Source organism: Oncorhynchus mykiss, chromosome 22, assembly GCF_013265735.2.
Source record: "Oncorhynchus mykiss isolate Arlee chromosome 22, USDA_OmykA_1.1, whole genome shotgun sequence".
Classification (NCBI taxonomy): domain Eukaryota; kingdom Metazoa; phylum Chordata; class Actinopteri; order Salmoniformes; family Salmonidae; genus Oncorhynchus; species Oncorhynchus mykiss.
The window spans coordinates 4,688,552-4,702,953 of NC_048586.1; the positions used below are offsets into that span (position 1 = coordinate 4,688,552).

A 14,402-nucleotide genomic window follows, 5' to 3' on the forward strand; every position below is an offset into this window, starting at 1 on the left:
TGTCCTGACAAGCTTTGGGTTTTAATTTTGAGGATGCCTTGGAGGACTCACTGTTAGTAACTCCTCGCTCTGTTTTAGCGTTTCCTTCATCTCCTTGAACTGGAACTGCAGCACGCCGTGGGCATGTTTCTCACGCTCAAAGTCCTGGGAGAAATGACAGAGGAGATGTTTTAATGGATTTGCAATATGTGCAGTGATCATTGTGGCCCAAAACAGCTGTTTTGTGGTTGTAATCCAGGTCCAGGTTGTAGTTGTGGATGAAGTCAGTTTCGGTCTGTAAACTGATTCTTGATCAAAGTGTGTTGTACATATATATATTTTTAACATACAGTTTTACATGTATAAAATCGTACATATAAATTTACATACAATGCATTTGTAAAGTATTCAGACCCCTTCACTTTTTCTACATTTTGTTACGTTACAGCCTTATTCTAAAATTGCTTAAATATTTTTATATAAAAACAACGACAAAGCGAAAACTTGACATTTTTGCAAATCTACTACAAATAAAAAACAGATACTTTATTTACGTAAGTATTCAGGCCCTTTGCTATGAGATTGAAATTGAGCTCAGGTGCATCCCCTGTTTCCATTGATCATCCTTGATGTTTCTACAACTTGATTGGATTCCACCTGTGGAAATTAATTAATTGGACATTAGTTGGAAAGGCATAGCCCCGTCCATATAAAAGGTCCCACAGTGCATGTCAGAGCAAAAAACCAAGCCAGGTCGAAGGAATTGTCTGTAGAGCTCAGAGGCAGGATTTTGTAGAGGCACAGATCTGGGGAAGGTTACCAAAAGGTTCCTGCAGCATTGAAGGTCCCCAAGAATACAGCAGCCTCCATCATTTTAAACGGAAGACGTTTGGAACCAGCAAGACTCTTCCTAGAGGGGGGAGAAGGGCCTTGGTCAGGGTCACTCTGACAGAGCTCCAGAGTTCCTCTGTGGAGATGGGAGAACCTTCCAGAAGGACAACCACCTCTGCAGCACTCCACAGATCAGGCCTTTATGGTAGAGCGGCCAGATGGAAACCACATCTCAGTAAAAAGGCACATGACAGCCCACTTGGAGGTGGCCAAAAGGCACTTAAAGGACTCTCAGACCATGAGAAACAAGATTATCTGGTCTGATGAAACCAAGATTGAACTCTTTGGCCTGAATGCCAAGCGTCACGTCTGGAGGAAACCTGGCACCATCCTTACGGTGAAGAATGGCGGTGGCAGCATCATGCTGTGGGGATGTTTTTCAGTGGCAGGGACTAGGAGACTAGTCAGGATAGAGGGAAAGATCAAAAGAGCAAAGTACAGCGAGATCCTTGAAGAAAACCGTCTACAGAGCGCTCAGTTTCAGGTTCAACAGGACAACGACCCTAAGCAAACAGCCAAGACAAAGCAGGAGTGGCTTCGGGACAAGTCTCTGAATGTCCTTGAGTGGCCCAGCCAGAGCCCAGACTTGAACCCGATCAAACATCTCTGCAGAGACCTGAAAATAATAGCTGGTAAGCGACACTCCACATCCAACCTGACAGAGCTTGAGAGGACCTGCAGAGAATGGGAGAGGCTTCCCAAATACAGGTGTGCCAAGCTTGTAGCGTCATACCCAAGAAGACTCGAGGCTGTAATCAACAAAAGTACTGAGTAAATGGTCTGAATACTTATGCAAATGTGAAATTTCAGTTTAGATGTTTTATATATTTGCAAAAATGTAATAAAACCTGTTTTTGCTTTGTCATTATGGAGTATTGTGTGTAGATTGTCGAGGGAAAAACATTATTTAATACATTTTAGAATATGGCTGAAAAGTAACAAAATGTGGAAAAAGTGAAGAGGTCTGAATACTTTCCGAATGCACTGTATATACAGTGGGGCAAAAAAGTATTTAGTCAGCCACCAATTGTGCAAGTTCTCCCACTTAAAAAGATGAGGCCTGTAATTTTAATCATAGGTACACTGCAACTATGACAGACAAAATGAGAAAAAAAATAAATCCAGAAAATCACATTGTAGGATTTTTTATAAATGTATTTGCAAATTATGGTGGAAAATAAGTATTTGGTCAATAACAAAAGTTTCTCAATACTTTGTTATATACCCTTTGTTGGCAATGACAGAGATCAAACGTTTTCTGTAAGTCTTCACAAGGTTTTCACACACTGTTGCTGGTATTTTGGCCCATTCCTCCATGCAGATCTCCTCTAGAGCAGTGATGTTTTGGGGCTGTTGCTGGGCAACACGGACTTTCAACTCCCTCCAATGATTTTCTATGGGGTTGAGATCTGGAGACTGGCTAGGCCACTCCAGGACCTTGAAATGCTTCTTATGGAAGCCATTCCTTCGTTGCCTGGGCGGTGTGTTTGGGATCATTGTCATGCTGAAAGACCCAGCCACGTTTCATCTTCAATGCCCTTGCTGATGGAAAGAGGTTTTCACTCAAAATCTCACGATACATGGCCCCATTCATTCTTTCCTTTACATCAGTCATCCTGGTCCCTTTGCAGAAAAACAGCCCCAAAGCATGATGTTTCCACCCACATGCTTCACAGTAGGTATGGTCAGCATTCTTTGTCCATAAAGTTCTATTTTGGTTTCATCTGACCATATGACATTCTCCCAATCTTCTTCTGGATCATCCAAATGCTCTCTAGCAAACTTCAGACGGGCCTGGACATGTACTGGCTTAAGCAGGGGGCCACGTCTGGCACTGCAGGATTTGAGTCCCTGGCGGCGTAGTGTGTTACTGATGGTAGGCTTTGTTACTTTGGTCCCAGCTCTCTGCAGGTCATTCACTAGGTCCCCCCATGTGGTTCTGGGATTTTTGCTCACCGTTCTTGTGATCATTTTGACCCCACGGGGTGAGATCTTGCGTGGAGCCCCAGATCGAGGGAGATTATCAGTGGTCTTGTATGTCTTCCATTTCCTAATAATTGCTCCCACAGTTGATTTCTTCAAACCAAGCTGCTTACCTATTGCATATTCAGTCTTCCCAGCCTGGTGCAGGTCTACAATTTTGTTTCTGGTGTCCTTTGAGAGCTCTTTGGTCTTGGCCATAGTGGAGTTTGGAGTGTGACTGTTTAAGGTTGTGGACAGGTGTCTTTTATACTGATAACAAGTTCAAACATGTGCCATTAATACAGGTAACGAGTGGAGGACAGAGGAGCCTCTTAAAGAAGAAGTTACAGGTCTATGAGAGCCAGAAATCTAGCTTGTTTGTAGGTGACCAAATACTTATTTTCCACCATAATTTGCAAATAAATTCATAAAAAATCCTACAATGTGATTTTCTGGATTTGTTTTCTCATTTTGTCTGTCATAGTTGAAGTGTACCTACTGGCCTCTCATTTTTTTAAGTTGGAGAACTTGCACAATTGGCTGACTAAATACTTTTTTGCCCCACTGTACATACAGTTCATGTTTATAATCATCCAGTATTACATTACTATAGGCAACTATAGTTTCCAAAAGGTACCATCTAATGTCGCCCTCCTCAATACACCTTTCTCTTTCGAGCCTAACTTCTCCCTTCATCTTACTGTAATTGTATATTTATCATGATCTGGCCCTATCCCTTCTCTCCCTCTCTCCCTCCCTCCCTCCCTCGGATGTATCCCATACCTTGCTCTTCCCTTCGTACTCGCGGCGTGACTCGGACAGAAGCTCCTCCAGCTCCATGAGCGAGTCCTTCAGCGTGTCCACCTGGTACATCAGGTTGTTCTTCTCGTTGTCCAGCTGGGCGTTGGACACCATGGCCTTGCGGTACTTCTCCTCCACCTCCACTAAGGTATCCTATAGGAAGAGATGCCCGTTGGTGTATGCACATGGGAACACAGACAGACAGACAGACTGAAAGACACAGACCCCAACACAGACACATCAATATCCAAGGGGGGTATTGTTACCCCGCTGCCACTTCCATTTTCTATACTCCATTCTGACGGTTTCAACTAGGAGGAACGATCAGGAACATGATCGAAAATGGAGGGCATGGATAGAATTCAATGGACATAATTCGTATTCAGAGGGAAATTATGTAATGATGTTAGGACACAAGCAACAGTTGTCTACTGTATGCCTGTGGGGTTATTGAATTTGACAAATCAGGACAGATTAACTTGACTGCTTTGAAAGGAAGCTGAAAAATGCATAGGAAAAGGCAAGCAAGCCATCTAGTCTGAAAATAAAGTTATAATTCTGTCAATTATCATGCCGATCTGGGCTTTCAACATCACTAGTCTGAAATCATAGGTCATTATCACCTTAGTAAACAATTAGAGGGGTCCAAGATTCTGGCAACCATTTAATAGCAATGTAGGAGTCTAAACCTAAATCTGTAGTTGATAGTAAAAGGATAAGTAAGAAAATAATTCTAAAACATTCATTAAATATTAGTCAGGAGGACTAATCATTGCTTAAAAAGGAGTCTCTCAGGTACTTTAACACTGGCGACTAAAACTACCATTGGTTAATTCTAAGGAAGTTCAAAACGATTATTGGTTAATAGTAGGGTAGTCTTAAAGTTTAGACTCTAAACCTATCATTGGTCAACTCAAAAGCTAGGGAAGACTAAAATTATATGAATATTAACGGGGCCTCAGGCTGGGTTGCGTTGGGTCAGTCCAGTAATGTACCTTGACTTCTTTGAGGCTCTGCATGTACTTTGACTCCACATCTTGGATCTGATCCTTCAGCTCATGAATCTCCTGGGGTGAAGAGTGTGGCAGGGTTGAGGAGAGACAGAAGCATGCTGCGACAGGGTTCGACACATGAAGTGACAAGCACAATGATAGGTAGAGAATGACTTGCAGAGCAGGGTGTGCTGTACAGTGATGGGCTCTTAAAGAGTGGAATTGATGAAAGATGGTTCTAGGACACCCATGTTTTTGTAACCTTTACCTTGATCTCTCGTATGGAGGTTTCTGTGTCGCCAGTGATGGACGTTTCACCACTTTCTCTCCGGGAGGAAGACCCGCCCAGCGAGGCGAGGGTGGCTGCCGATAGGGTGGAAGCGGCTCGAGATCCCTTTTCCAGGTAATCTCGGTCATCCACCTGGGAACAACGGGGAGATACTGTTAGAACAAGGGCAACATCATGACCTAGAGAAGGTTCTGGAAGGCCATGGATTCACACTCAATGTCCTCATCACATCTTTACCTTACTCCACTTTGTCCAATCACATTATCCCTCACAAGCTGTGGGGGGGAGTAGGTAATCTTTCCATCCAATCATAAACCATGAGCAGTTTAAATGTTATAACACACCAGTTACTGGGTAAGTTAAGAGCGCATGCCTAATTATAAAAATGTACAGCTGTCTCAACTTCAATGCCGTGCAATGTTCATTGTTATTATCCATCACATATAACATGTTACATGTGGCCATCAAACTGTTCAGAGTAGTCAGCATGCTATGTTAGGTATGGGAAGTGAACAATATGAGTATCAATGGTACTTCTAGTCCACGACACAGACCATAATATTGTTAGCCCCATTCTACATCTATAAGAACCCATCCACCTGCATGCTATAGATTAGCAATTCATATTTTGTATTCACTAATACCCCTGTTTACCACTCTTCAGTGGTAAAAACACTTTCTAAGGTCTCCTCTCACCCATCTTCCAGGTGTGACAATGACCATACAGTAGGAGTTGACAGCACAATCCAGGCTACCACTTCACACAGCAAGTCAGACAGTAATTAATCTCTTTAGGTCTACCCCCCACTCCACACAGAAGAAGCCAGTCTTTATATGCAAGTTGAGACCACGCTGCCATGCCCTGGCATGACTCTGGGCGGGCACTGCTGCCCCACTCACATCCGATATATTGGGGATGGTCATGTGATCCAGGTCTCTGGGCAGGCCACTGCTGGTTGCCGCGCTGCGCAGGAAGCTGGCCACAGAGTTGCAGGCATCATCCTAGTTGCCCACCAGGGGGCGCAATAGGACAAAGTATATTCAGGTTGGGCACTGTCTGAATCCCTCTCACACACTGCCCTTTTCCAACCAAAACACATCTATGAATGAAAACACACAATCATGGCCAAATGGAGAATCTGTGTTAAACGGAACAAGGATCAGCCTACAGCTGTATAGAGTAATGAGCATACTAAACAGGACACACAGTAGCCCACATGTTAATTCCTGCCTGTAAAGAAATACCTTAAAGTTTGATGATATGTTAAGGTAGGATGACCCAGCATACCAGATGTCAACTAGTCTTCATATTCTTGCCACTGGTTAATAAAATATCTGCCCAGATTTGACAATTAAAACCATAGGCTTTTCTGGGCAACCTCTCAACACAAATATATGAGGTACAGCAAGAAGTTGTACTGGGTCTCAGATATCACCTTGTCGGTTACAACAATATCAGTCTGAAAGATGCCATTTCTGTATTTATTAGGGCTGACACAATTACTGTATAACCACGTAACAGATAGTTTTGGAATATAAAAATAACTGTCATAACATTTTAAATTGTATATATATATACACATTTTTGTGGGTGGAACGAACAGCTGACTGACTGAGGACGGCCGGTTATTCGAGTGGTTGAGTCCGTTTCTGCGGTAATATGGACGCTCATCGACGTGATGAAACTCTGTTGCGCCTTTCTGAAATGAGCTGAGGTGTTGTAGCAAACATTCTACATTCCACAGTAACGTAGAATGTTAATTCAAATGATGTTAACGAATGTGGCTCTGTAATGTCAGTTGAGTTGAATAACACATTGATAGGTACTCCTGCTGCTTTTGCTCCCTGCTTTGCTCCTATGGGTACACCTGCAATTGCCGCCAGTCCACACATTATGCCATTATTGACTTGAACGAGGACGCCTGTTCTACTAATTCCATTGCTATGGCAGCACATGCCGTCAGGAACAGAGGAAAAAATATATTTGTGTTTTACTATTCGAACGGTTATTAGGGTGACTGCAGTCATTTGGCTTGCCAGTAACAGTCATCCTAAATTCCATGACCTTCACAGCCCTAGTACTTATCTAAAGTTATATATGTATGTATTTCTATCCCGGTTGTCTAACAAAACACCAAATCAAAAAGGCACAGGGAAAATCCAAGGTATATTATGGCATGATGCAGCATCATCATGCTGTGTCAATCATCAGTAACAACCATAAACCAAAGACCTTTGAGATGGTGGATATTGTGACCGATTGCCTCAAATCGGCTACTGTTTCCATTCCAATTCTCTATCAACCGCTTATGAACAGTGGACTGAATCAGTAACTCAGGAGCCAATTGTCAACGTCATAGTATAATTGAATTGCAACGGACAAATACTTTAGTGGATATACATTTTAAAATGACATGGAAAACAATGCCTAAACCATTAACATGTTCATAAGTTCATTACAGTGCATTCGGAAAGCATTCAGACCCCTTTACTTTATCCAAATGTTGTTACATTACAGCCTTATTTTAAATGGATGAAATAAAAAAATTGCCTCAATCTGCAAACAATAGCCCATAATGACAACAGGTTAAGACATTTTTAAAAATGTATTAAAAATAAAACAGAAATACATTTAAATAAGCAATGAGACTCGAAATTGAGCTCAGGTGCATCCTGTTTCCATTGATCATCCTTGAGATGTTTCTACAACTTGATTGGCTTCCACCTGTGGTAAATTCAATTGATTGGACAAGACTTGGAAAGGCAAACACCGGTCTATATAAGGTCCCACAGTTGACAGTGCATGTCAGAGCAAAAAAAGTCATGAGTTCAAGGCAACTGTCCATAGAGTTCCGAGACAGGATTGTGTCGAGGCACAGATCTGGGGAAGGGTACCAAAACATTTCTACAGTATTGAAAGTCCCCAAAAACACAGTGGCCTCCATTATTCTTAAATGGAAGAAGTTTGGAACCACCAAGACTCTTCCTAAAGCTGGCCGCCCGGCCAAACTGAGCAATCGAGGAAGAAGGGACTTGGTCAGGGAGGCGACCAAGAACCCTATGGTCACTCTGACAGAGCTTTAGAGTTCCTGTGGAGATGGGAGAACCTTCCTGAAGGACAACCATCTCTGCAGCACTCCACCAATCAGGCCTTTATGGTAAAGTGGCCAGAGAGAAGCCACTCCTCAGTACAAAGGCACATGACAGCCCACTTGTAGTTTGCCAAAAGGCAGTGTAAGGACTCTCAGACCGTGAGAAACGAGATTCTCTGGTCTGATGAAACCAAGACTGAACTCTTTAGCCTGAATGCCAAGCATCACGTCTGGAGGAAAGCTGGCACCATCCCTACGGTGAAGAATGATGGTGGCAGCATCATGCTGTGGGGATGTTTTTCAGTGGTAGGGACTGGGAGACTAGTCAGGATAGAGGGAAAGACGAACGGAGCAAAGTACAGAGAGATCCTTGATGAAAACCGTCTCCAGAGCGCTCAGGACCTCAGACTGGGGCGAAGGTTTACCTTCCAACAGGACAACAACCCTAAGCACACAGCCAAGACAACGCAGGATTGGCTTCGGGACAAGTCTCTGAATTTCCTTGAGTGGCCCAGCCAGACTTGAACCAGACCGAACATCTCTGGAGAGACCTGAAAATAGCTGTGCAGCGACGCTCCCCATCCAATCTGACAGAGCTTGAGAGGATCTGCAGAGGAGATTGGGAGAAACTCCCCAAATACAAATGTGCCAAGCTTGCAGTGTCATACCCAAGAAGACTCGAGGCTGTAATTGCTGCCAAAGGTGCTTCAACAAAGTACTGAGTAAAGGGTCTGAATACTTATTTAAAATGTGACATTTCAGTGTAGATTTTTAATACATTTGCTAAAATGTCAACTGTTTTGGCTTTGTGGGTCAATTTTTGCAACAACTAAGAATGTTGAAGCACAAAACTCAACTTCTCCTCTGTTTTGGTGCCCTGGCCACCATGCTCTACACAGCGTGAAGCGAAACCGTGCACATGGGCAGGTACTGTGTGTAACTGTGTGAGAGCAAAATGTTGCACCTCTCGCTCATATCAAGACCTCCATCGTTGCTGCTGGCAACGTCATTTCGCTGAGTCCACCTTTAAATCTTAAGACAATATAACTAATCCAGTGTAAAAGAATACTCGGTTTGTGATTAAATGCTTGCGAGAGGGTCGTGCCACTTCAATGCTCCATGGCTGGACAGTGTGACTGAGAAGAGGGGCTCACCACTGGGCTGGCACGGGCTGAGCTGGCCCTGGAGGACGCCCTGGAACCGCTGCCGCGATAACTATTGTACTCTGGATGCTGGGGAGGGCACATACACCATCATCAGTGTGCAAAAGAACACACATGTGCACGTCTGCAGTACCCACTCACATACGCACACCAGGCGACAAGTAGAGAAATCCTAAGCCAACAGAGCTATTCAGTGCACTGCATTAACGTTCACAGGGAACTGAACCCACGACCTGCAAGCACCATGCTCCAACCAACTGAGCCACTCCTCACCAAAGTTCCCAAAGGCACCAAAGTTAATGTGTGTCATAACAACAGCACAAACACAGCTAAACACTCTGGAAACTAAAACTCATGACAGAAAAACAGAACACATCATGCAAAAGCTAATAATATAACCGTGAACGGAACATACCTGTCATATACATTCCAGTTACTCACAGACATGCCCTACATACACATTAACCTCATTTAAAAAACACTCGCATTGCAATTAGTGACATAATTTCCTCAACTATCTCAATTATAGGCCCGGACGATAATATTCCTATCAATCTTTCGGTTGAGTACTCAAACAGTGAGGTTAGTGACCGCATTTCATCTATTAGGTGCAGAGGGGATATAAGATGTTACAAGTAAGGGAATGTCACGTATTTAGGACACATGGGTTTACTGCCATACACACACAAACACAATCCCACAATGCATCGGGAGTCTTACACGAGAGCTGGAGCCGGTCACCCGTCGAGACCCACTGTACAGACTGTCCTCATACAAAGAGCCCTGCAGGGGTGGGATCGGACGTCACACACACAGGATTGAAACAACCTAACATTCACAGCAGTGCTCTTGGAGACATGCTCGCTCATCTACACGACAGTGACATAATCATAGCTTCTTCCGTGCACAGTAACTTCTCCAGTAAAATCCAAAACACCCGAAAGCAAATTGTTGCTACTATAAGTGCCATCAGAACTTAACCACTGGTTACACTGTGAAACTAAAAAGTACTAGAGTGCTTACTTTAAAGATGATCTTGTGATAAAAACTGTGTCTTTCAGGTGACAACAGGCAGAGCAACACGTGTGTTACAGGTAGCATATGAAGTATCATAATGGGTGGGGTCAAAGGTCACACTAATGAATGGCATCACAAACCATGTGATGGCGCCGGTAGGAGATCTGGCTGAGTAGCCCGGATGACTAAATGGAGTGTGGGTATAGTAGGGAGGGGGTAAGAATACTTGTCACAACATGTTTTCACACTGTAGTCAGTGCCTGGGTAACAACAATGGTAAGACCATGTGATCTAGCCTGGTCCAAGATCTGTATGTGCCGCCTTGCCAACTACTACGGTAATTGTCACGGCCAACATGTTGGCAAGACCGCAAAAACTGATCTGGGGAGTGCACTGCTCAGGAGAGGTAATATTGCTTTGATACAGGATTTGAGGTATATGTGTTTAGGTGTGTGCAAGTGCATGCCGTGAACAGACCTCGTAGGAAGAAAGCCGTTGCCTAGAAGAGGACAGACCATTGTTGCTGTTAAGGTCAGAGGAAGCATAGGATGCCTAAGACGAGGGAAAGAGGGAGAGGGATTGAAAGAGAAACACAGCAAGAGAGAGGAAACAGAAATGACTAAGAAACCTTAGTTGAAATGTGTTTAGATGTAAAGGCAAATGGCCAATGACAATACCATTCAGCGGAACTCCACACAACACTACAGAATGTACACGGAGTACACAAAACATTAGGAAAACCCTCTTGCACCCAGTTACACCCTCTTCTGCCCTCAGAACAGCCCCAATTCGCCAGGGCATGGACTATATAAGGTGTTGAACGCTTTCGAACAGGGATGCTGGCCCATGTTGACTCCAATGCTTCCCAAAGTTGTGTCAAGTTGGCTGGATGTCCTTTGGGTGGTGGACCATTCTTAATACACATGGAAAACTGTTGAATGTGAAAAGCCCAGCAGCATTGCAGTTCTTAACACACAAACCAGTGGGCCTGGCACCTACTACCATACCACTGAAGGGTTCTGACTTCTAAACTTGAAATATTGTTCATTATCAGGTATCCTATGGAAATGAGAAGGGCCACAGTCGGATTTCAATACCAAAAGTTAATGGTTATCTGTAGAAGGAATGTATATGGTGGGGTCAATTCATGTTGGATATGAGCCAGGGCCTTGGAATGTACTGAGTAAAGGAAAGGCAATCACATGGTTGCGGTCACTGATAAGGGTGGAGAAATGTGGATTAGTGAGCAATGGGGCGGAAGTCAGGTCAGGTCAGATTAAGGGAGAAGGAACAATTTATTACCCTCATCACTAAACTTCCTGCCTTGAAATAAATATATCATGTTTAGAGGGAAGGAGGAGTTCACCTAAATTGGAGTATGTGTATTTGTGCTGATGGGAACGTGTATTTTTCAGCTGTCTGACCCTTTGGGTGAATAAACTTGGTTTGAGCTTTTATAGATGTCCGTCCGTTTTTTACCCTGTTATTTAGAACCTAGCACCACGTTCAAAGACACAAATCTTTTGTCTTGCTCATCCTCTGAATTGGCACACTTACAAAATCCATGTCTTAACTATCAAAGCTTAAAAATCCTTGTTTAACCCGTCTCCTCCCCTTCATCTACACTGATTGAGGAGGATTTCACTAGTGACATCAATAAGGGATCATAGCTTCACCTGGATTCACCTGGTCAAACTGTTGTGGAAAGAGCAGGCGTTCATAATGTCATGTACACTCAGTGTATATCATGAATTCAAGGGGTGTCTGTCCATGACCATTATTTTTGCAGCCATCATTTCACATTCACACAAATTTACAGTGTCTTTCCAGAGTATCAATGGTGATTTTTTTTTTTTTTATAAAAAAAAAAAAAAAAAAATGCTGACTCAAACACACTTCTGACATAAATACATTTGGCATAGATGCTGAACAAGAGAACATATCTCCATTTAAAGATAAAGGCTGCTACTCTAAAGACAGTGTTAACGAGTAAAGAACAAAAAAAACAGATGAACTGGAAGAAAAAAAAAACACTCGGTGTCAGACTTTCAGATATCAATGGTTAGTAGTCGAGTGAGTATAAAGTAAGATGTACAGTACCAGTCAAAAATGTACTCATTCAAGGGTATTTCTTTATTTGGATTATTTTCTACATTGTAAAATAATCCCAAGAGTGTGCAAAGCTGTCATCAAGGCAAAAGGTGGCTACTTTGAAGAATTTCAAATATATTTTGATTTGTTTAACACTTTTTTGGTTACTACATGATTCCATATGTGTTATTTCCTTATTGTTGATGTCTTCACTATTATTCTACAATGTAGAAAGTAGTAAAAATAAAGAAAAACCCTTGAATGAGTAGGTGTGGCCAAACTTTTGACTGGTACAGTACATATCACTCAACACATTTGGGGTCAGAAGTGGGATCCAGCATTCAGTAGTTAACACCAAAGTGTTAATGCACAGTCAGTCACACAACACCCACCGGCTGCAGGTCCAGTCTGGAGGAGCGAGAGACCTTGCTAATGCTCTCATCACTGAGTCCGGAGCTCTGAGAGTGGGTGAGGAGAGAGAGAGAGAGAGAACCCCTGGTGTCTACATCAACATTAAAGCAAAGATGGCTACCAAACAGACCGCTTTTTTGCCTCAATTCAAGCCCTTAGAGTTACCTCCCCAAGTTCCGCTTTCAATCTTATACAGATCAATTGATTGAATATAAAAATGGTTCCTTATTGGTAGAATAAAGGCAGTAGGGCTATTGTCAGAACTCCAAAAGAAAGAGGGAGAGGGAAAGAGGAAGAGCGGGAACCCACCGGCTGCAGATCTAGTCTGGACGAGCGAGAGACCCTGCTATTGCTCTCATCACCGAGTCTGGAGCTCTGAGAGTGGGCGAAGAGGAGAGGGAGATAAAGCCTAATTAACTGCAAGGCACTTAACTACAGCACACCATGCTAAAAAGCACCCCTCTGCCTGCAAAAGAATAACCATAAACTACCCTCACTGAAGCCGAATTTGAACAAAACGAAACAGTCAAGAAAGTATCTTGGAATTGTTCAATGTGGTCAAGAATGACCTTTGTCAATATAAACAATGGACTGATGGAATAAGGAATACGGAAACAAACAGTACTGAATTGTGTGGTAAGAAAACCACAGTATCCTGAAATTCTCTCAATGCGTACGTACTAAAACACACACATTTCGTCTGCAATCATTTAACTGAAGTCAACTTTAAACATGTCCACTTGAACCTATTGGCATTCATCCATTCGCCCTGCTGGACACTAGCCAGGTACTACAGGTTAAAAGGCACTACTAACCCGACTGGATATAGCACTGTACTCATTGTCATAGCCGTTGCTCTGTAAGGGACAGAACACATGCAAATGAGCAACAAAACTGCAATCATTTTTCAATTTGGGCTATTCTTAAAAAGGTCACAGTCTTTACATACGTCACGATCTTTGTGTTTGTCTTTGTGTTTCTTCTTTTTCTTGGACTTCTTGTCCTTCTCCTGTGAAAGTGAGGAGGAGCCATGGGAGAGGGGGATTGAGGAGGCGGGTAAAGGTGTGTCAGGACGCCTTTCCCGCCCATGGGAAAAGACATCATGGAAACAGTATACGTGGAGCCACACCCACTAATTAGTGACATGTCAAATTAATGTCACAGAAAAAAATGCAACACGTGCAAGGCAGGATGGGAGGAAGACACCTTGCATTTGCCCCAGTGTCTAGATTTCCATCCAAATGGCAACAGATTTTAAATGTGGATATTCTAAAATCCACAAAAAGAAAATATGCACTTTTTCCCACAAGTGGTGCGTTTACAACAAACTGACTTGTAGCAGATAAAAATCAGTGTGCGATTTACTTTTTCGCTTCACTTTTCATGTAGTGAATACAAATCAACTCGACCAATAGTTGTCACAAGAACTGTTGCGTTAAATAGCTAAATGTGCCTCCTCTGATCTTGGCACGTGCTCTCTAGCCATCAGCTCGCAGATCCAGTGCGGGTAGGCAAGTCTACATGAGATTAGTATGGATAAGAATATTTGTATTTGTCAAACGGCAGTCAAGCATCGATCCATCATGTCACCAGAATAAGACACTCAATATTTATTGGAAAGGAGCATCTAGATTAGGGTGACGTCCCCGTTTTTGGTGGCCTGTCCCCGGCTGGAGCTGTCCCTGGAAAAGTCCCCGTTTTTAACTGTGCGTTA

At 43.0% G+C, this 14,402-nt stretch overlaps 1 protein-coding gene across 27 annotated transcripts in view; it reads right to left on the reverse strand.

Annotated features, from left to right (window-relative positions):
- LOC110501269 (leucine-rich repeat flightless-interacting protein 2) overlaps positions 1 to 14,402 on the reverse strand; it is an 80,747-nt gene that overhangs the window by 13,037 nt on the left and 53,308 nt on the right. For 9 of the 27 annotated variants that reach the window (XM_021578692.2, XM_036958536.1, XM_036958531.1 and 6 more), the window contains 13 exons: positions 13,638 to 13,697; positions 13,504 to 13,545; positions 12,998 to 13,063; positions 12,670 to 12,735; positions 10,664 to 10,738; positions 10,327 to 10,371; positions 9,890 to 9,952; positions 9,161 to 9,238; positions 5,815 to 5,916; positions 4,894 to 5,046; positions 4,629 to 4,700; positions 3,616 to 3,786; positions 52 to 144 (listed from right to left, as the gene is read on the reverse strand). In XM_021578692.2, coding sequence (XP_021434367.2) covers positions 52 to 144; positions 3,616 to 3,786; positions 4,629 to 4,700; positions 4,894 to 5,046; positions 5,815 to 5,916; positions 9,161 to 9,238; positions 9,890 to 9,952; positions 10,327 to 10,371; positions 10,664 to 10,738; positions 12,670 to 12,735; positions 12,998 to 13,063; positions 13,504 to 13,545; positions 13,638 to 13,697 — 1,086 coding nt within the window. The remainder of the gene's footprint in view (positions 1 to 51; positions 145 to 3,615; positions 3,787 to 4,628; positions 4,701 to 4,893; positions 5,047 to 5,814; positions 5,917 to 9,160; positions 9,239 to 9,889; positions 9,953 to 10,326; positions 10,372 to 10,663; positions 10,739 to 12,669; positions 12,736 to 12,997; positions 13,064 to 13,503; positions 13,546 to 13,637; positions 13,698 to 14,402) is intronic. The other 18 variants (XM_036958548.1, XM_036958543.1, XM_036958541.1 and 15 more) reach the window with 10 other exon arrangements.